The sequence below is a fragment of the Capricornis sumatraensis genome, chromosome 1, assembly GCF_032405125.1.
Source record: "Capricornis sumatraensis isolate serow.1 chromosome 1, serow.2, whole genome shotgun sequence".
In the NCBI taxonomy this organism is placed as follows: Eukaryota; Metazoa; Chordata; class Mammalia; order Artiodactyla; family Bovidae; genus Capricornis; species Capricornis sumatraensis.
Window position 1 is genome coordinate 258,674,996 of NC_091069.1, and position 20,620 is coordinate 258,695,615.

Consider the following 20,620-nt stretch of genomic DNA (forward strand, 5'->3'; position numbering starts at 1 on the left):
TAAATGCTTTCAGTGCAGTTCAGTTCAGTCACTCAGTCATGTCCAATTCTTTGCGACCCCATGTACTGCAGCACGCCAGGCTTCCCTGTCCATCACCAACTCCTGGAGCTTGGTCACACTCACGTTCATCGAGTTGGTGATGCCATCCAACCATCTCATCCTCTGTCGTCCCCTTCTCCTGCTGCCTTCAATCCTTCCCAGCATCAGGGTCTTTTCAAATGAGTCAGTTCTTTGCATCAGGTGGTCAAAGTATTGGAGTTTCAGCTTCAGCATCAATCCTTCCAATGAACATTCAGGACTGATTTCCTTTAAGATGGACTGGTTGGATCTCCTTGCAGTCCAAGGGACTCTCAAGAGTCTTCTCCAACACCACAGTTCAAAAGCATCAATTCTTCAACATTCAGCTCTATTTACAGTCCAACTCTTACATCCATACATGACTACTGGAAAAACCATAGCTTTGACTAGACAGATGTTGTTGGCAAAGTAATGTCTTTGCCTTTGAATATGCTGTCTAGGTTGGTCATAGCTTTTATTACAAGGAGCAAGCATCTTTCAATTTCATGGCTGCAGTCACCATCTGCAGTGATTTTGGAGCCCAAGGAAATATTCAAGTCTGTTACTGTTTCCACTGTCTCCCCATCTATTTGCCATGAAGTGATGGGACTAAATGCCATGATCTTAATTTTTTGAATGTTGAGTTTTAAGCCAACTTTTTCACTCTCCTCTTTCACTGTCATCAAAAGGCTCTTTAGTTCCTGTTCCTTTTCTGCCATAAGGGTGGTGTCATCCCCATATCTGAAGTTACTGATATTTCTCCCGGAAATCTTGATTCCAGCTTGAGCTTGTCCACCCCAGCATTTCTCATGACGTACTCTGCATATAAGTTAAATAATCAGGGTGACAATATACAGCCTTGACATACTCCTTTCCCAATTTGGAACCAGTCTTTTGTTCCGTGTCTGGTTCTAACTGTTGCTAAACGCGTTAGTTTCCTTCACTGATAATAATACCTTTAGAGATAAAGCAGTGTAATGCGATTGTACATGAAAAGCCACGCTTAACATAGTCCTTGAGAGGCACTCACTGCTTCCTATTACTCCATCCCATTCAATAACGGTCATAAAATTAATTCTACTAACCTCTAGTGTTAATATAGATTCTACAGATGAATACACTTGTTTGATTACATGTAACATGTCAAGTTATACCCCTCATTCACAAATCTTGAAGATGCATCATGTACAAATATCTGATTTCTAGTGAATTTATTCTGGACTGCAGGTTAAAGGGAATAAGTAGTTTTCCTCAGAAAAGGCAAAACAAACCTAACTTGCCAAAATACAAAAGAGAAGGGGAGGAAACACCACCTTCAATAGAAGAAGCAAACAGTTACACTCACAGACAAAAGTATGAAGAATTTCTACCAAATACAGTGAAATCTGTACCAAATGAAGGGTGTCAGGTGAAGCTTCTTCAATTCTTGGGAAAGCTACGAAGTCTTCTAAGCCACACTGATGTGCATGTCCTTCTGACCCATTCTCTCCTCTGTCTGCGTCCCAGAATCCCTATCACCGTTTCAGATGATCGAGAGGTCATCCACAGGAGAATCTCCCTTCATACCACAGAAGAACAAGCTAAGGACGCTGCGTGAGAGACCAAGCAAGCACCTTCATTATTTTTGATAGAGCTGCTGGAAATTAAGGGTAAGAATCAATCACCATCGATCACAACCGAAGTAAGAATCTATGATCCACGTTGCTGCCAGTCACCCAACTGTCTGTAGTCCATCAAGAATAAGCGAAGCTAAGCTACCAGGACTGACAGAAAACACATTCAGTCTGAGAGCGAGGTAAAGAAATGAACACAAGGGATGCTCACTTTTGCCCCTCCTTATTCTATTCTTTACTGATAGATGCTCTGGGAAAACATATTCCTCAGTGATATATAACAGAGGTCCAGTGGTTAGGGCCCTGTGCTTTCACTGTCGAGGGCTCAGGTTCAATCCCTGGTCAGGTCACATCCCACCAACCAACAATCTTAAAGGATTCAGCACGGGACTAGAGCAAATATATACAAAGGCAGAGAAAACTGAGCAAGATAGTTAATAGGTAAATATATTTGAAAGTAATCCCAGGAAAGGAGAGGAAGAATTTGTGAACTACCTATTATACACAGGGGCTTCCCAGGTGGTGCCAGTGGTAAAGAACCTGCCTCCCAATGCAGGAGACACTAGAGACACACGTTCAATCCCTGGGTTGGGAAGATCCCCTGTAGGAGAGCATGGCAACCCACTCCAGTATTAATGCCTGGAGAATCCCATGGACAGAGGAGCCTGGTGGGCTACAGCCCATAGGGCTGCAGAGAGCCAGACAGCACTGAAGTGGCTGAGCACGCACGTGTTATACACAACTGCAGAGAAATTAAATTCTGAGCAGAGACCTCAAAGAGCTCCAAGAAAGACAAAAGACAACGCAAGGAGATGAGAGCTGGCAGACCAGGATTGAGAAAAGGAAAAAAGCAGTTAAAGATGAAAGCCTAGAAACAACAAAAAGCAAAATAGATATGCCTTAAAACATAGTCAAGAATCTGAAGCCACAGCTAGAACGAACCTTTAAAAACCCAGGTCAGGCTCTGTCCCTCCACTGGTTTTCCACATCACTTTAGGGGCCAAAGCAAGCCCTTAATTGGAATGCTCCTACCTCTGCTTTATTCCCTACTGCTTTTTTCACTTGCCTTCATACATGGTACACTTTGTGATACTCATTCTTGTTAATCTCTTCATTTCCACCAGGTTACTGCACCATACGCAAGGCTCTCTTCCTTATTTGCTTCAGTTATCTCCTCGTATGTCCCTGAATTCTTTCCTCATAATCCAACACAAATAGCAACTGATCCCCACCCAACATACTATTCCTTTACCTTATCCATAGCAATTATCATCACATGACAAACTATATATATTAACTGGCAATTATGTCCCCATTAAAACATAAAACCTTTGGGATTGGAATGAAAACTGACCTTTTCCAGTCCTGAGTTTTCTAAACCACTGGTTTAGTGGTTGAGTTTTTCTCAACCACTGCTGAGTTTTCTAAATTTGCTGACATATTGAGTACAGCACTTTCACAGCATCATCTTTTAGAATCTGAAATAGCTCAACTGGAATTCCATCACCTCCACTAGCTTTGTTCGTAGTGATGCTTCCTAAGGCCCACCTGACCTCACATTCCAGGATGTCCAGCTCTAGGTGAGTGGGAGTGATCACACCCTCGTGATTATCTGGGTCGTGAAGATCTTTTTTGTACAGCTCTTCTGTGTATTCTTGCCACCTCTTCTTAATATCTTCTGCTTCTGTTAGGTCCATACCATTTCTGTCCTTTATTGAGCTCATCTTTGCATGAATGGGCTTTATTGAGCCCATCTCTGCAGCTGCTCAGTGGTGTCCAACTCTTTGTGACCCCATGGACTGTCCATGGGATTTTCCTGACAGGAATACTGGAGTGAGTTGTGATTGGCAAATTACTTTCACCTATTTTGTAGGATGCCTGTTCATCTTGTTGGTTTCCTTTGCTATGCAGAAACTCTGTAGTTTGACGTAGTCTCACTTGTAACATCTGCTTTTGTTTCCTTTGTTTTTGGTGTCAAATCTAAAATGTCATCACCAAGACTGATGCCAAGGATCAGTCTTACCGTCTATGCATTCATCTGTGAGTATGATTTTTACGAGTATGATTCTTATGCTCAAGTCTTTAACCCATTTTAAGTTGATTTTTGTGTATAGTGTAAGACAGTTGTCCAGTTTTCCCAAAATCATTTACTGAAGAGATGGTCCTTTCCTCATTATATATCCTTGCTTCCTTTGTCATAAATTAATTGACCATGATATGCATGAGTTTATTTTGGGGCTCTCTTTTTGTTTCACTGACCAATGTGCCTGCTTTTACATCAACACTATGCTGTTTTGCTTACTGCAGCTCTGATCCTTTTACAACTACACAAGGCATTACGAAAGAACTCAGTGTTGACAGGTCTATGGTTATTTGACATGTGAAGCAAACTGGAAAGGTGAGAAAGCTCAATAAACGGGTGCCTCATGAGCTGACCAAAAATTTAAAAAATCGTCATTCTGAAGTGTCATCTTCTCTTACTCTATGCAACAACAATGAGCCATCTCTCGATCAGATTATGATGTACGACAAAAAGTGGATTCTAAACAATGAAAACCAGTGTTCATAGTTGGACCGAGAAGCTCCAAAGCACTTCCCAAAGCCAAATTCGCACCAAGAAAGGTCGTGGTCACTGTTTGGCTGCCTGTTGCCCATTCACTACAGCTTTCTGAATCCTGACAAAACCATTACATCTGCAAAGTATGCTCAGCAAATCAGTGAGATGCACTAAAAACTGAAACGCCTGCAGTAGATACCGGTCAACGGAAAGGGCCCAATTCTTTTCCACGACAATGCCTGACCGCCTGTTGCACAACCAACACTTCACAAGTTGAACTGGGCTAAAAAGTCCTGCCACATCTGCCATATTCACATGACACCTCCTGCCAACCAACTACCATTTCCTGAAGCATCTCAATAACCTTTTGCAGGGAAAATGCTTCCACGACCAGCTGGAGGCAGAAAATGCTTTCCAAGAGTTTGTCAAACCCTGAAGCACAGATTTTTATGCTATACGAATACACAAACTTATTTCTCATTGGCAAAAATGTGCTGATTATAATGGTTCACATTTTGATTAATAAAGATGTGTTTGAGCCTAGTTATAATGATTTAAAATTCATGGTCTGAAAGTACAATTATGTTTGCACCACCCTAATATAACTCTATACACTCATGCAACTTGTTATAAAAACCACAGTAAAAAAACTTTAAAAATTTATTATGGCAAAAATTCTGTTCTGGCTGCTATTTAGTAGGATTTTCACTCAGAATGTCTCCTCAGTGCTCCTTCTCCCAAATATCAAAGGAATGATACTATCTCTCCAGCTGCCTTATGCATATCTCTGCGCAATCTGACAACACAAGCTGAATTTGAACATAAGCATCCTTTCTCAATAAATATCAGATTATTGTAAAATAATCTTGGTACCACAAAAATATTTCTAAGCTCTCTTTGATCACCTATTTTAGGTTTGCAAGAAGTCTGACCACCATAGGAGCTATTCTATAGGAGACTGTTATATAATTTCTTCATATATAAGGTTTTGAACAGTTCAGAAGTTAAAAATAAAGTACAATCTCCTAAAATAAATTTTACAGGCCCTCAAAAAGAATTAGATATATGCTATTTAAAGACATAAATCTTGCTGCCATCATTTTCAAAATATACCTACTATCATATAATTTCTTATCCCTCCAATGCTAGACTAGTGCCAAGCTACCATCACCTCCTCCTTGAAGAACTGTAATCATCTTCCAGTAACTCTGTGGTCAATGAGGCCTTGTATGACTACTTTGTGTAACACCTAACGCTATATAATGCTTATCCCACTCCATCACAGCTGTCCCTCATCATTCACAGGGAAACTGGTTGGAAGACTCCCTGTGGATATCAAAACTCACAGATGCTCAGAATTCTTATATAAAATGTCATAGTATCTGCATATAACCTATACATATGCTTCTGAATATTTTAAATTCTCTCTAGATTACTTATAATACCTAATACACTATACAAATAGCAGTAAATAGAATATAATGCTCTGTAAATAGCTGCCACTGAATGGTAAATTCAAATTTTCCCCCTGGAACACTGGCATATTTTCAGTCTATTTTTCACCTGTGGTTGGTTCAATCCATGAATACACAACCCGTGAATACAGAGGGCTGCCTGCATTCTGATCTATTTTTTCATTTTTCCAAAGCATTTATTTCATTTTACATACTGTAAAGTTTACTTGTATCTGTAGCCTGTTTTCCTTCAGAGTTATATGCTCCACAAAGGAGGTGACTTGTTTTCCAATGTACTCTCAGTGCCAGAAGACTACCTGGAACATGTTATGAGACCATTACTTCTAGAATAAACAAATAAGTTTCAGGTTGTCTAACAAATATGAAGAAATAGTGAGGTTTAATAAATATTAATGACAAAAATATACATGATGTGCTCTTACACAGAGCTGGCCATACCAGATAAAATAAGCAATTCAATGATTTCTGCATCTCCAAGATAGGCAGCAGCATGCAGTGGAGTTCTCTTTTCATTGTCCTGTGATAAGAAGGAAAGGTGGAACATAAATTTCAATATAAAGTTAACTTTAATATACTTTAAATGAAGAAAACCCACTATAAACTATAGCTTACTACTTCCACAACTCTAGTATGCAAGTCCCATTAACAGAGTATTTCTTTGCTAGGAGAAGAAAAGCCTAAAAAATATATTTTGGCTTTAAAAGAATAGTATAAAATATCGCAAAGAATAAAAGATAAATCCAAGATGACAAAGCAATAGCTTCTTAGACCTTCTTTGAATAAAGATGACTATATTGCTAAGAGACACAGGAAATCTCCTTTACTTCATACTGCTTGCCCACCTCCCCCAAATATATTTCCACAATTTCACAGTTTATAGAACAAACCCTAACAAACCAAAAGGTTGCTTATCAAAATGTTCCCCACCAGGAAAGCCCCTATCAACATGTTTCCATAGAACTACAGTGGCAAAAGTAGAAAATATCTCTGGGGATCTGAAATTATCTCTTAAAATAACCTTAAGGTTTTTCTTAAAGTTCCTGCCAATTTTGGTTTTGGCTCTAAAATATACTCCTATCCTATACATAGTCTTCCAACCTTCCTCTAGAAATGGAAGCTACATCTAAATGCACAGCTGTGTATACTTCTTGCCTCAAACAATAAGATCCTCCAGTTTGAGAAGCAGGATCTTAGAGTAATGTCACATTTAGAGATTCAGTTCAAAGTATACCTCATCTAAAGTTTCAACAGTGTTGCTGAAGTCACTGCATCTGAGAAAGCTATTCATTTACAAATATTTATTTTGAAATTTACAACCAAATTTTTAGATACTGGTTTTTGAGCCAGATTATTAGTTTTTTTCCTTGCCCGTTTCCCTCTTTGTCCAGAGGAATAAAGTTTTACCTGGTTATTGACCCACCCAGCAAGAGAACAGATGCCTAGCATGCCTTGAAGCGTTGCTACTTAGTGTGGACAGATCATGTGTGGGAGGAAGGAACGGCACAACTTTGACACCTTCAGCCTAAAAGAAACTACTCCAGAGCCAAGACTAACATTTCCCACCTCCCTCACCCTGGACAGCACGTGTGAAACTGTGCCAGCTTTGACCAGGCAGAGGTAGGCTAATATTCCAGAAGACTTAAGCAAAACATACTGAATGATCTTGCAGAGCAAAGCTGTGCCAACAACACACAGTTGAACCACTGACGTCTAGACTATTAAGAGAAATAAAATTCTTAAATAGGTATCATGGACATCCCTGGAAGTCCAGCGGTTGGCAGTCCACCTGCCAGTGCAGGGGACATGGGTTTGATCCCTGGTCCGGGAAGATTCCACATGCCACCGGGCACCTAAGCCTGTGTACCACAATTCCTGAGCCCGTGCTCCAAAATAAGAGAAGTCACAGCAACACAGAAGCCCCAGCACCGCAGTTAAGAGTGTAGCCGCCATGCACTGCAACTAGAGAAAATCCACGTGGCGGCAACACAGACCCAGTGTGGCCACACATGAACACAGACCCAGTGTGGCCACACACGAGCAAGTGAGCAAATAATTGCAGAACGGGTATTTTGGGGGGGGGGGTCTCTTGCATTACGATAATATTGTTAACTTTCAAGACTAAAAAAATGAAAAATTTCACATTACAATAATTTTCCAGTTTGGCAATACTCCAGTTATACTAAGAAAAGATTGTTAGGCGAATGGGAATAAATTAGGGAAAAAAACTGCTAATCAAAACAGGGGTTAAAAATATTCACAGGCAATTCTAAAAAGGTTCAGATGTATTTCTATAAAATTATTAGAAAATGTGTATAATACATAATTATAACTGGGTCCATAAAAATTTCTTCATATAATGTTAATATATTTGTGTCCTTAAAATAGTAACAGGTGAGAAAGAAAAAAGAGGTTGATATAATGGTTGTTACTGTTTTTTTATAAGCTAAGAGTTCTTGTCTCTCTAAAGCCCAGTTAATTTCTACAAGATTGTATTTTTTATTCCAATACATACCCCATTAAACAAATGGTTTGCATAGAAATTATTGGACAAATAGTCATTTGCCGGAGTCCAGCTCCAGCAGCCAGGGAATCAGCCTGAAGAGATGAGCGGTGTCGGCGGAGAATGATGCAGCCTCTGACTCAAGGTGCGGGACTGCATGTTTATTCCAAGCGTCAGGTCTTCTTTTATACTTTGACAGAAGCATCAGATCAGAGGTTTTACACTTCAGCTCCCCCTCACCCAGACTTTGTCTCCATAAATCACTGTTGTCCTTCAACCAGAGTTACACTGTAACTCATGCTTATGTTTGGCTGCATACCACATCCCTCAGTTTATTTCTTATCTTTTTAAATCCTGCTTGCCCCTAGTATCCTAAGCTCACTATCTCCTAAAAAGGCTTCCAGCTATTTTTAATTATTCCTAAACCCTAAGCTCAGCAAACTTCCTTTGCCATAAGCATTCCCCTCACAAACAGGTCTCAGATAACAATCTTTCCCATGGCCTCAAGCTGCAGCCTATATGTTCATCCTGGGACATTCTTTGTAAAGATCCTTGAACAAATGTCAACGGTTTCTTTATAGATTATTTTCTGGGCACAACTGCAGAAGGCTTTGTGCTTTCTCATGCTTCTCTCAAGAACAATAAGCACCTTAACATTCTTTCCAGCCAACTCAACCGAAGAACGGAGAAGGCAATGGCACCCCACTCCAGTACTCTTGCCTGGAAAATCCCATGGATGGAGGAGCCTGGTGGGCTGCAGTCCATGGGGTCGCTAAGAGTCAGGGCACGACTGAGCGACTTCACTTTCACTTTTCACTTTCATGCATTGGAGAAGGAAATGGCAACTCACTCCAGTGTTCTTGCCTGGAGAATCCCAGGGACAGGGGAGCCTGGTGGGCTGCCGTCCATGGGGTCGCACAGAGTCAGACAGGACTGAAGCGACTTAGCAGCAGCAGCAGCAACCGAAGAAAGGAAAGAACAAGTCAGAATCACAAGGCCTAACTCCTTCATCCTGGGACCGTGCCTGCGGGATGAGGAGTGGGGTTGGGGCCGTGCCTCCATTTTGTCAGTAATGCCTAATGCAGCTCCTGACAGTCATTGAAAAAGCTAACACAGAACCACTAAAATATAAGGCTTTATTCAAAGCTGAGTCCTAAACTTAATCACTTTAATAAAAGGATCCTTGGCTGAAGGCTTTCCAGTGTTAATCACTAACACGTCAGACTTCCCTATGGTATTTGGTGGCCAGTGGTTTAGTCGCTAAGTCGTGTCCAACTCCTGTGACCCCATGGACTGTAATCTGCCAGGCTCCTCTGTCCATGGGGATTCTCCAGGCAAGAATACTGGAGTGATCTGCCATTTTCTTCTCTACTCTATGGTATCCCTGGGTCAGGAAGATCCCCTGGAGAAGGAAATAGCAACCTACTCCAGTACTCTTGCTTAGAAAATCCCACGGATGGAGAAGCCTGGTAGGCTATAGTCCATGGAGTTGCAAAGAGTCAGACACGACTGAGCAACTTCACTTTCTTTCTTTAAACCCACTCAAACTGAGGAAAACATATCCTCTGCAGTATAAACCACATACACAGCACTCACAGAACACACACACACACTCATATTTATGTGTGAGAGATGTCTGGAATTCTATGACTCAATGCCTTGAATGCTATTAATGTATTTTATGACTATAAATGTTTTTTCCCTTTGATCTGTAGAGAGGAAAAACTAAGGAACAAATTAATTTTGAAAGAAAAAATTTTACCTATCATATTTAGCTGCAATTAAATACTGAAAATGATACAATAAAACACATTCCTTTTAACAAAATTTATTAGAATGAAAAAATGACTATCCTCTTACAGACACTGAATTTCACTTCAAGGATTTTTTTTTTTAGATAAAGATACTGCTATGTGTGAGAAAGTGTATTTATTGACCATAGTTAGAAGCAAAATGCTGAAAACAATGTAAATGCCCATCAACAAGCAAACAGTTATTAAAAATTATGCAACACAAGCAGTTCCTAACCAACCTTCTGGTTAACTAACTCACGTTAATCAACATTCTGTTTCCCGAGTAAAGGTGACTTCGGCACAGCATGTGTTTTGAGTATTAGACCGCTGCAACCAAGGCCCTGCGCGTGCACCCATATCACTCGGTGTGTGTGCACCAAGCGGACGAGAGGCGTGCTAACACAACTGCTTGTGCCAACTGTGCCTGCAATCATACATGCGATTTAAATATTATTTAAACTGATGAAACAGGAGTGAGGAAAAAGCAAATTGTCTGTATGATCACTAGGTTAAATACTATATAAAGACTCAATACAGGCAAGCTACCAAAAAAAGTACTGTTGAACTGGGTGCAGCCAAGACAATTGATACACTAAGGCAGTTAACATATGCAGAGCTTGTCTTGGGTATCTAAATTCTTACATCACTTTAAGAAACCCTGAAGAGGAATTAGAACTAACACCCTGGGCAATGGTCTATGCAAGGAAAGTAACACTGAACTCCTGTTAGTGGACTCCACATTGTCAACCAAAAGCCTTACCCCAATTTTTAAAAAACCGGCTGGAATATTACACATTATTACAGTAAAATGATTAAAGATCATTTAAAATACTTCCTTTTGTCAGACTTTGATTAGCTTATCAACTACCAGTTATGAACATTTTTAGATGAGAGTCTTGGAGCTGTATATCCATGGAATGAAACATTATGTCCAATTCCAAAGTGTGTGGGTTTTCCCCACACATCCACACAACGCTCCAAAGCCAGCTAGCTGTCCTACAACTTAACACAGTTCTGACACTACCCGCCAGGAGACAGCATCAGATGCCACAGGTTAAGGACTCAGTCCTGCAAGAGGGGCTCCCCGCCCCACCACAGAGGTCAACAGCAAGTTCAGGTTGTTATCAGACCTCTGACTGGGTACAAATCCAGGTTCCGCTGACCTCCTTGGGTGTGACTAATTGCTAGAGCAGCTGACAGGACTTAGAAAAGCAGTTTACTACCTAGATTACCAGTTTATTACACAAGATACTGGAGGACATGAATTAAAACAGTCAGATGAAGAGGAACACAGGACAAAATCCTAAACAAAGGAGCTTCCGTCCTCAGAGTTTGGAGCCTAGCCCAGTGGCACGTTTAAGCATTTCTGGTTCAACAGCCTGGAAACTCTCTGAACACCTCACCTTGTGGGTTTTTATGAGTTCCTACTGTCTGCAGGCAACTGAACTCAATTTCCAGCCCTTCTCTCCTCAAAGATCAGAGGGTGAGACTAAAAGTTCCAATCAAGTTCTTGCCACGTGGTTGGCTACATAGGCAAGGACCCCACATTTAGAGCCTTTCCAAAAGTCATCTCATTAACATAAGGCACCAGGGTTTTCCTCCTAGGAAATGTCAAAGTTTTTTCTGTGCTAGAAATAGAGACTAAGACTAAATATATATATTTCCTATTATAAACCATAATATTACACTATGCTTTCAATTTAAAATAACAAGCAGACCCCAATGCTCCTTATCAATGGAACATCTCTAAAGCGAAGTGTTAAATGAAAAATGCAGCCTAGCAACAATTGGGTTAAAGGTTCTATACACTCCTAGACTCTCCTAGACTTGAATATGCATAAAACATCTTTCAAGGATACTCAAGGACATCCTGTATATTTAAGATACAGTGACAGCCTCTAGGTGAAGAACACTGACACACCAGAGTCTGAAGGCGAGAGAGTTACTCCTCACCACCTGTGGCCTTTGGTACTGCCTGGAGTTACTACCATGTACCTCTTTCAAAAAGTAAAATTAAAAATTAAAAATAACGTTTCAATCAGCTGAAAAGCATTTCAGTAACTTGCCATACCAGACATTTTTACAAGTCCAAGTGCCCATTAAAAAAAATGTTTCTTAGATAATCAGTTTTTAAAGAAATTATTACCTCCATGTTGTATTTCAAACAAACTTGACTAGAATTATTAAATACACAAAACAGATACAAATTAAAAATTTAACTCATTTGTTCGCAAAGCTTTTTGATTATATCCACGGAAGTAAACACATTTTTCTTGTAGTTCTCATGTGGTGCCCTGAAAAGATACTTTGTGCATATGATCAGGACTATAAAAATTATTTACCCTCCCCCATTAAAAGCGAAACAAAAAATAGCTATAGTTCTTATAAGTGATTATCCCAAAGATGAAAAAAGGACACATATTAATGGAAACTAGTGACTGCTAACCACTTTGAGCTGATAGTGTTACTGTCAGTTGCTCAGCTGTGTGACTCTTTGCAGCCCCATGGACTGTAACCCACCAGGCTCCTCCATCCACGGGATTTCCCAGGCTAGAGTACTGGAGTAAGTTGCCATTCCCTTCTCCAGGGGATCTTTCCAACCCAGGGATCGAACCCAGGTCTCCCACACTGCAGGCAGAGTCTTTAGCGTCTCAGCCACCAGGCAAGCCCCATAGGCAAATGCTGTGCTGGTGCAGTACACACCAGTGATTGGACAATGAGGACGTTCCTTTGTGGTGGTACAACAGTTCTCCGTCTTGAACCTGTGGATGGTTATACAAATCTACACATGTGGCAAAATGTTCTAGAATTATGTACGAAGACATTACTGCTACTCTGCTCCTCCTCCCCCAAATGAGTGCATGCAAAAACTGGTGAAACCCAAGAAAGGTGTGTTGTCTAACTGAGTTGTATTGTGCCAGTATCAACTTCCTGCTTTGGGGGTTTCCCTGGCGGTCCATGGTTAAGACTCCATGCTTCCAATGGAGGGGGCAAGGGTTCGATCCTTGGTTGGGGCACTGAGATCCCACATGCTGTAGTGCAGCCAAAAAAACTAAACTTCCTGCTTCTGATAATGCTCTGTAAGTAACAGGTCATCAGAGGAGGAATCTGATAGATAGAAACACAAAACCCTCTCTCTACTATTTTTAAAAATTCTGGAGTGTCCATAAATAATTTCTCCAAAATAAGGCTTTTAAAAAGTGTTCACAAACATCCTGAATTATACTTTTAGTTTTTATGCTCTTTTATGGTGAACTCTGAAATGCTCACCAAAATACAGACAAGCAAGGTTAACAACTTGTGAGAAAGAAGGAAATCCATGGTGTATCTAAGCACAAAGTGAAAGAAAGTGAAAGTGAAGTTGCTCAGTCGTGTCTGACTCTTTGCGACCCCATGGGCAGTAGCCTGCACCAGGCTCCTCTGTCCATGGGATTTTCTAGACAAGAGTACTGGAGTGGGTTGCCATTTCCTTCTCCAGGGAATCTTCCCAACCCAGGGATCAAACCCAGGTCCTCCCACATTGTAGACAGACGATTCACCATCTGAGCCACCAGGGAAGTCCTACCTAAGCACAGGCCAGGAAAAGGGTGAGATTCACTAGGAAGTGCCTTATGTCAAACCTGGGAACTCAAACTTCACCTCTATGTTCTCAACATTTTCTGTGGAAGTTTTAACTTAAAGCAGATTTGGGGACCTGGCTGGAATAGAAGGAAATGTTTATGTGAGTACTCAGTGGTATCCAACTCTTGGAGACCCCACGAACTATATAAAAATAGGTAAGTGAAAGATAGAAATGATAAACTGAGAGACAGAACATCTGTATAAGGAGAAATAGAGAGTCTAAGAATTCACCTATTGATACGGATTCAACCACATCCTCCACAGCAATGACTCAAATCTGTAATGCTGCCCTGCTCCAGGTGCTGAAGCTTTCATGTGTATTAGCCGAAACCAGGAAGAACAGTAACACTAGCATCACACAGCTTGCTTTATATGCTAGGACCGCTCTAAACACTTTACCTCAACAGGTTAAGAAAATGAATACAGAATAGGAAATCAAGTCACAGAAAAAAGTTTAAGGAATTTACTCATCTGGAATTGGCAGAATCAGGACAGAAGCACAGGCAGTTGGGCTTCAGGGTGCATGCTGAACTTATTTGACCCAGTGGACCCTAGCCCGCCAGGCTCCTCTGCCCACAGCATTTCCCAGGCAAGAATACTGGAGTGGGTCTGCCACGCCTTGCCGTTCTCAGGGGATCTTCCCGACCCCGGGACCGAACCTGCATCTCTTACCTCTCCTGCACTGACAGGCAGGTTCTTTACCACTAGCGCCCCCTGGGAATCTCAGTTTTACTATACAGACTCTATCAGGCTCCGCTGAATACTGAACCATTGTTTGTTTAAAACTAATCACTCTCCCTCAAAACCTGTGGCCTGACTTCACTTTTTCTTATCAACTTCTTATAATTTTCTAAGTAGTTTTTTCTCTGTTTTCCATTTACTTTCCTCTAATGGTTACTTTCTTGGCTGCCACTGATCATTTTTACTTTTATTTCTACTAATATCAGACTGAAACCTTCTTGTTGAAAATCTGGGTATCATCTTTCAAGGCTCAGCTTCTGGTCCACATAACTCAGCTGGAATTACCCAGGAACGAGTCAAATCTACTCTTTGTCTTCACCTTTTCATAAAATAAGTTATGACGGCTGACTGTCCTCAAGACCCTGCACTCAGAGAAGCCCTGCGGCTAACCTCTGCCTTGGGGATATAGTTCTACAGGGTGCTGGTGGGTGTCTAAGATACTTCATATAAGAGAACCCTAGTTTTCTTCAGTATGGAAGTGACGCTCTGTACACTTAAGAACCATCTGGAAAAATCCTCAGACTGCATTTTTAGTTTTTACGTGGCAGCAGATCAAAGCTGGAAGGCAATTTCACATTTACTAAATCGTAAGCTCAATCACCTTTTGTGGCACCAATCGTCTCCACTCTCCCTCATTAACCTGATGTTTGAAAGCATTAACCTATCGCTGAAACCAGCTGTGGTTCAGTTGCTCAGTCATCTCCAACTCTTTGTGACTCCATGGACTACAGCATGCCAGGTTTTCATCCTTCACCTTCTCCTGGAGTTGGCTCAAACTCACGTCCATTGAGTCAGCGATGCCATCCAACCATCTCATCTGTCGTCTCCTTCTCCTCCCGCCTTCAGTCTTTCCCAGAGTCAGGGTCTTGTCCAATGAGTCGGCTCTTCGCATCAGGTGGCCGAAGTATTGGAGCTTCAACTTCAGCATCAGTCTTTCCAATCAATATTCAGGGTTGATTTCCTTCAGGATGGACTGGTTTGATGTCTTTGCAGTCCAAGGGACTCTCAAGAGTTTTCTCTAGCACCACAGTTCAAAAGCATCAATTCTTTAGCATTCAGCCTTCTTCATGGTCCAACTTTCACATCCAGATGTGACTACTGGAAAAACCACTGCTTTGACTATATGGACCTTTGTCAGCAAAGTAATGTCTCTGCTTTTTAATATGCTGTCTATTGAGACTAGTTAATCTCTACTAATAGAATAGTGGCACATTTTCATCTTTCACCTTTGTTTCCTTAACCAAGAATGCATTTTCCCTGCCCAAATCCTTCCTACTCTTTATGGCCCAGTTCAAATTTCATCTCCGTCACAGTCTTCAGGACCATGTCAATTCACTGGGATCCTTCTACCCCATGCTTCTATTACGACATTATCATCTGTACTATTCAGGTGGCAGTCTTGTTATTGCTCAACTCTGGTTTATGTCATGGTTTCATAATTAGGTAATAAGTATCTGGAGGAAGCAAACTATCTAATTTTATACCCACACAGCACGTGGCTCAAAGTTACATACCCCACAGGCACTAGAGAGGTTTAAACAAATTAAAACATTAATGAAGGAAATTCACCATCAATCAATGATGCACTAATGTAATGCAGCTCGTGAGAGACACGTGTGTCAATTTCTGGGTCCCAGAACACAGTGCACGCTAGAAGAGCCTCTGGCAGCCAACTGCCCAGACCTCTGGGCACACACCACCACAGAAAGAGCCAGAACCACTAGGATGCTTGTTATGATTCTTTTCCAAGGAATACTTTGAGAACCTCTGTGGAACCTTTACGTTTCAGATTACAACATGAAAAATCATCTGCATTTAGCAGAGCGATGCAACTTTAAGTAAAAAGTATTTTCAACCAGTAGATGGTCTATGTTTCTCTCACTATTCCTAAGAGCTACTGTTTATTGAACACATACCTTAGATGGCATTACTGGGTGCAAGGGAAAGAAATCTATAATAGAATCTGTTCAGGTAAAATGAATCTATCAGAAGGATGCCGGAATACTTCATGGAGCTGAGCACCAAACAACTACAGTTTTGGTAAGGAAGGCACGTGGCAAGGCCACAAGGGAACATGAAACATTCAGGACTCTTGTCTTTTTCTGTTTTTTTCAGCATCAGTTTCTTTTCTTTGCCTTTACCAACAACACTTCCCCTCACATTAGGAAACAAAACCAATAGAGATCCTGGGGTTTACTTTTAAAAATTCAGCAGCCCCAAGAGAAGTCTTTAATTTTAAACCTGAGAACAGTATTCTGATAGACTCCACTTTGGTAGGTTGCTTACCTGTATACCAACAGAGTGCAGTAACCATGTGGGATGACAAGCTTCTCAGAACAGGAGTGCAACCCACGGATCTTTATTTTGTGGCAGGCACTGCATAAGGCATTTCACATATCTGCTTTACTTTGCAAAATGACTGTATGGTTTAGCTTGCATTATTCTTAAGAATATGCCTACTTTTAAACCCAGGCTCTTCACCAAAACACTGTTAACAACAGACCAATTAAAAGTATTTATCAAATTTGGCAAGCTGGGGCTTCTCATGGGAACTGTGAAAAAAGCAACACTGCGACAAGGACGCTGCTCAGCTCTTTGGATCGGAGGCTGACCTTCCCCACACTTGGGGACAGTGAAATCTCGGTTATTCCTTCTACGCACAGAGAACTATCACTAGCCTATAAACGATGTCCCTCTAATATTCTCTTTCTATATTCACACAGGAAGGAAAAGGAATGGCTAAGGAATAATTGGGCAGGATATTTCTCCTTCCATTTCTTTAGAAAAGTGTGCTAGCCAGAAATCCAGGATTGCATATACATTTGACCCTTGGACAGCATGAGTTTGAACGGTGTGGATCCATACATAAGCCAGTTTTTTTCAATAAATACATTTGGAAAAATTCTGGAGATCTATGACAATTTGGAAAACTTACAAGTGAACTATGTAGTCTACATATACTGAAAAAACTAAGAAAAAGTTAGGTATCATGAAGGCATAATATACATGTAGATACTAGTCTATCCTTACTTAGGCATAAAGTGAGTGATATTTAATATGTTTATGTTAGTTTTCTTACTGTTTTATAACTTTGCTTTCAAAGAATTATATTACTATATGGTATTCCCTCCTTCTCCTCCTCCCCCATCTTGTAACTGGAGAAACTGCGTTACCAGCCTATCAATGACACAAGTAAGTGGTTTTTGTACAGGCTAGGCTTCTGAGCAACAATTGATTACACCAGGCTACCACAGAGCAATCATACTGTTGTTGCTTCAATATCACTGCATGAATTGTTGTACTTGTAAATAAACATGAGTTTCTTTTTCATATTTTCTTTCTTGATGTCTAGGGTTAGCAATACATATAACATCTAGTGATTTGTTTTATTATAAGACAATATTGATGGGGGTGGTGAGAGAGATGATTCATCTTATAAAAAGATGATGCAAACTTACAGTACTGATAAATGCAGTCAAGTACTGTAAATGTATTTTCTCTTCCTATAATTTTCTTAATAACATTCCTTTTTTCTAGTTTAAGAATATAGTGCATGCATGGTCAGTCATGTCTGACTCTTCGCGACCCCTACTCTCAGTAGCCCACCCGGCTCCTCTGTCCATGGGATTTTCCAGGCAAGAATAGTAGAATGGGCTGCCACTTCCTTCTCCAGGGGATCTTCCTGACCCAGGGATCAAACCCACATCTCTTGAGTCTCTTGCATTAATAGGTGGATTCTTTATCACTGAGCCACCTGGGAAGCCCATACAATACGAATAACACACCTTATCTGTGTTAATCAACTGCTTATGTTATTGGTAAGGCATCCAGTAAGCTATTAGTATTAAGTTTTAGGTAAGTCAAAAATCATACATGAATTTTCAGCTGCACCTGCTGGGTGCAGGGTAGAGGTTCAGTTCAGTTCAGTCACTCAGTCATGTCCAACTGTTTGTGACCCCATGAATTGCAGCACGCCAGGCCTCCCTGTCCATCACCAACTCCTGGAGTTCACTCAAACTCACATCCATCGAGTCAGTGATGCCATCCAGCCATCTCATCCTCGGTCGTCCCCTTCTCCTCCTGCCCCTAATCCCTCCCAGCATCAGAGTCTTTTCCAATGAGTCAACTCTTCACATGAGGTGGCCAAAGTACTGGAGTTTCAGCTTTAGCATCATTCCTTCCAAAGAACACCCAGGACTGATCTCCTTCAGAATGGACTGGTTGGATCTCCTTGCAGTCCAAGGGACTCTCAAGAGTCTTCTCCAACACCACACTTCAAAAGCATCAATTCTTCAGCGCTCAGCCTTCTTCACAGTCCAACTCTCACATCCATATAGGGACTACTGGAAAAACCATAGCCTTGACTAGACGGACCTTAGTCGGCAAAGTAATGTCTCTGCTTTTGAATATACTATCTAGGTTGGTCATAACTTTCCTTCCAAGGAGTAAGTGTCTTTTAATTTCATGGCTGCAATCACCATCTGCAGTGATCTTGGAGCCCCACAAAATAAAGTCTGACACTGTTTCCATTGTGTCCCCATCTATTTCCCATGAAGTGATGGGACCGGATGCCATGATCTTCGTTTTCTGAATGTTGAGCTTTAAGCCAACTTTTTCTCTCTCCTCTTTCACTTTCATCAACAGGCTTTTTTGTTCCTCTTCACTTTCTGCCATAAGGGTGGTGTCATCTGCATATCTGAGGTTATTGATATTTCTCCCAGCAATCTTGATTCCAGCTTGTGCTTCTTCCAGCCCAGCGTTTCTCATGATGTACTCTGCATAGAAGTTAAATAAGCAGGGTGACAATATACAGCCTTGACGTACTCCTTTTCCTATTTGGAACCAGTCTGTTGTTCCATGTCCAGTTCTAATTGTTGCTTCCTGACCTGCATACAGGTTTCTCAAGAGGCAGGTCAGGTGGTCTGGTATTCCCATCTCTCTCAGAATTTTCCACAGTTTGTTGTGATCCACACAGTAAAAGGCTTTGGCATAGTCAATAAAGGAGAAATAGATGTTTTTCTGGAACTCTCTTGCTTTTTTGATGATCCAGCGGATGTTAGCGATTTGATCTCTGGGTAGAGGTGGGTGCCCTTTATTCCCATGCTGTTCAAGGATCAACTGCATTTAAGTACCAGGGATAGTACCTAGGCATGAATGTCTGTACTCCCACACTTCTGAAAACACTTAAGAAAATATATACCCAACAGTTCACCAATGAATACATAGTAAGTCAGCTATATTAACACAGCAACAGATGCTTTACAAACCCTAATCTCAGTACAACAAATGCAAGCCAAACTTTAAAAACTTCAGAGCAGTAAAATGGATGCTTAATAAATATCTGCTGGCTTTTATCAAACTCACAGGCAAATCTCATAAGATAGATAAAAATTAAAGTCAATGAGTAGCATAATTCAAAACCGAAAGGAACTTGAAATGTTTAGCTTTTGACAGTCACAATCATTCTGGATAACAGAGACAAGGAGATTTTACCTGACCTTCAATCATCCTTGTAAAAGGTCACAGTTATAAAAATATCCTAGGGAAGTTGGGGAAGGGGGAAAAGAAGGCAAAAAAGAGGGCGAAAGTTATTCCCTTGGTTTAGTATGTTATTAATGAGATTTTGAAAATAGCACCATCTTTTAGGACAGAAAATGTTTACAGTTCTTTAATTGTATCCTCTTATTTTTCAAGTATGGAAAAACATCAATTAAAAATGGTTTTAAAATAAAAAGATCTCCTCTCAGAAGGGCAGGGACAACACTGGTTGTCTCAGTAGCTCAATGACATCAGTGAGGTCTCTCTCAGAAATCCTACCTGTCCACTTTGCTGCCAACCACAACTATATGTTCCAACCACAGTGTAAAGGCCCATCTCAAGCTGGTTCACCTCAGACCACATCCAGCAACTATCCAGTAGCAGAGGTCATCTACTCCCTGTGTGTCTACTGTAATCACTTAATTTCAAAAGCAGTTTCAGGTTTTAAACACATCAATATACGACAATCACTCATAACCTTAGGGTTCACTCTTGATGCTCTAAGTTCTATGGGTTTGGACAGATGTTTAATGGTACTTATGTATCTATCATGACGGTATCAGAGCATTTTCACTGCCCTAGAAATCCCATGTGCCCTGCCTATTCTTCCCACCCCCTAGCAACCCCTCATGTTTATACTGTCTCCACAGTTTTAACTTTTCCAGAAAGTCATAGAGTTGGAATCATACAGTATGTAGCCTTTACAACTGGTTTCTTCCACTAAG

General features: G+C 40.8%; 1 protein-coding gene across 3 annotated transcripts in view; it reads right to left on the bottom strand.

Annotated features, from left to right (window-relative positions):
* The window catches only part of ANKRD28 (ankyrin repeat domain 28), a 126,708-nt gene that overhangs the window by 65,844 nt on the left and 40,244 nt on the right, over window positions 1-20,620 (bottom strand). For all 3 annotated transcript variants that reach the window (XM_068983851.1, XM_068983841.1, XM_068983832.1), the window contains exon 3: window positions 6,141-6,219. In XM_068983851.1, the coding sequence (XP_068839952.1) occupies window positions 6,141-6,219 (79 nt within the window). The remainder of the gene's footprint in view (window positions 1-6,140; window positions 6,220-20,620) is intronic.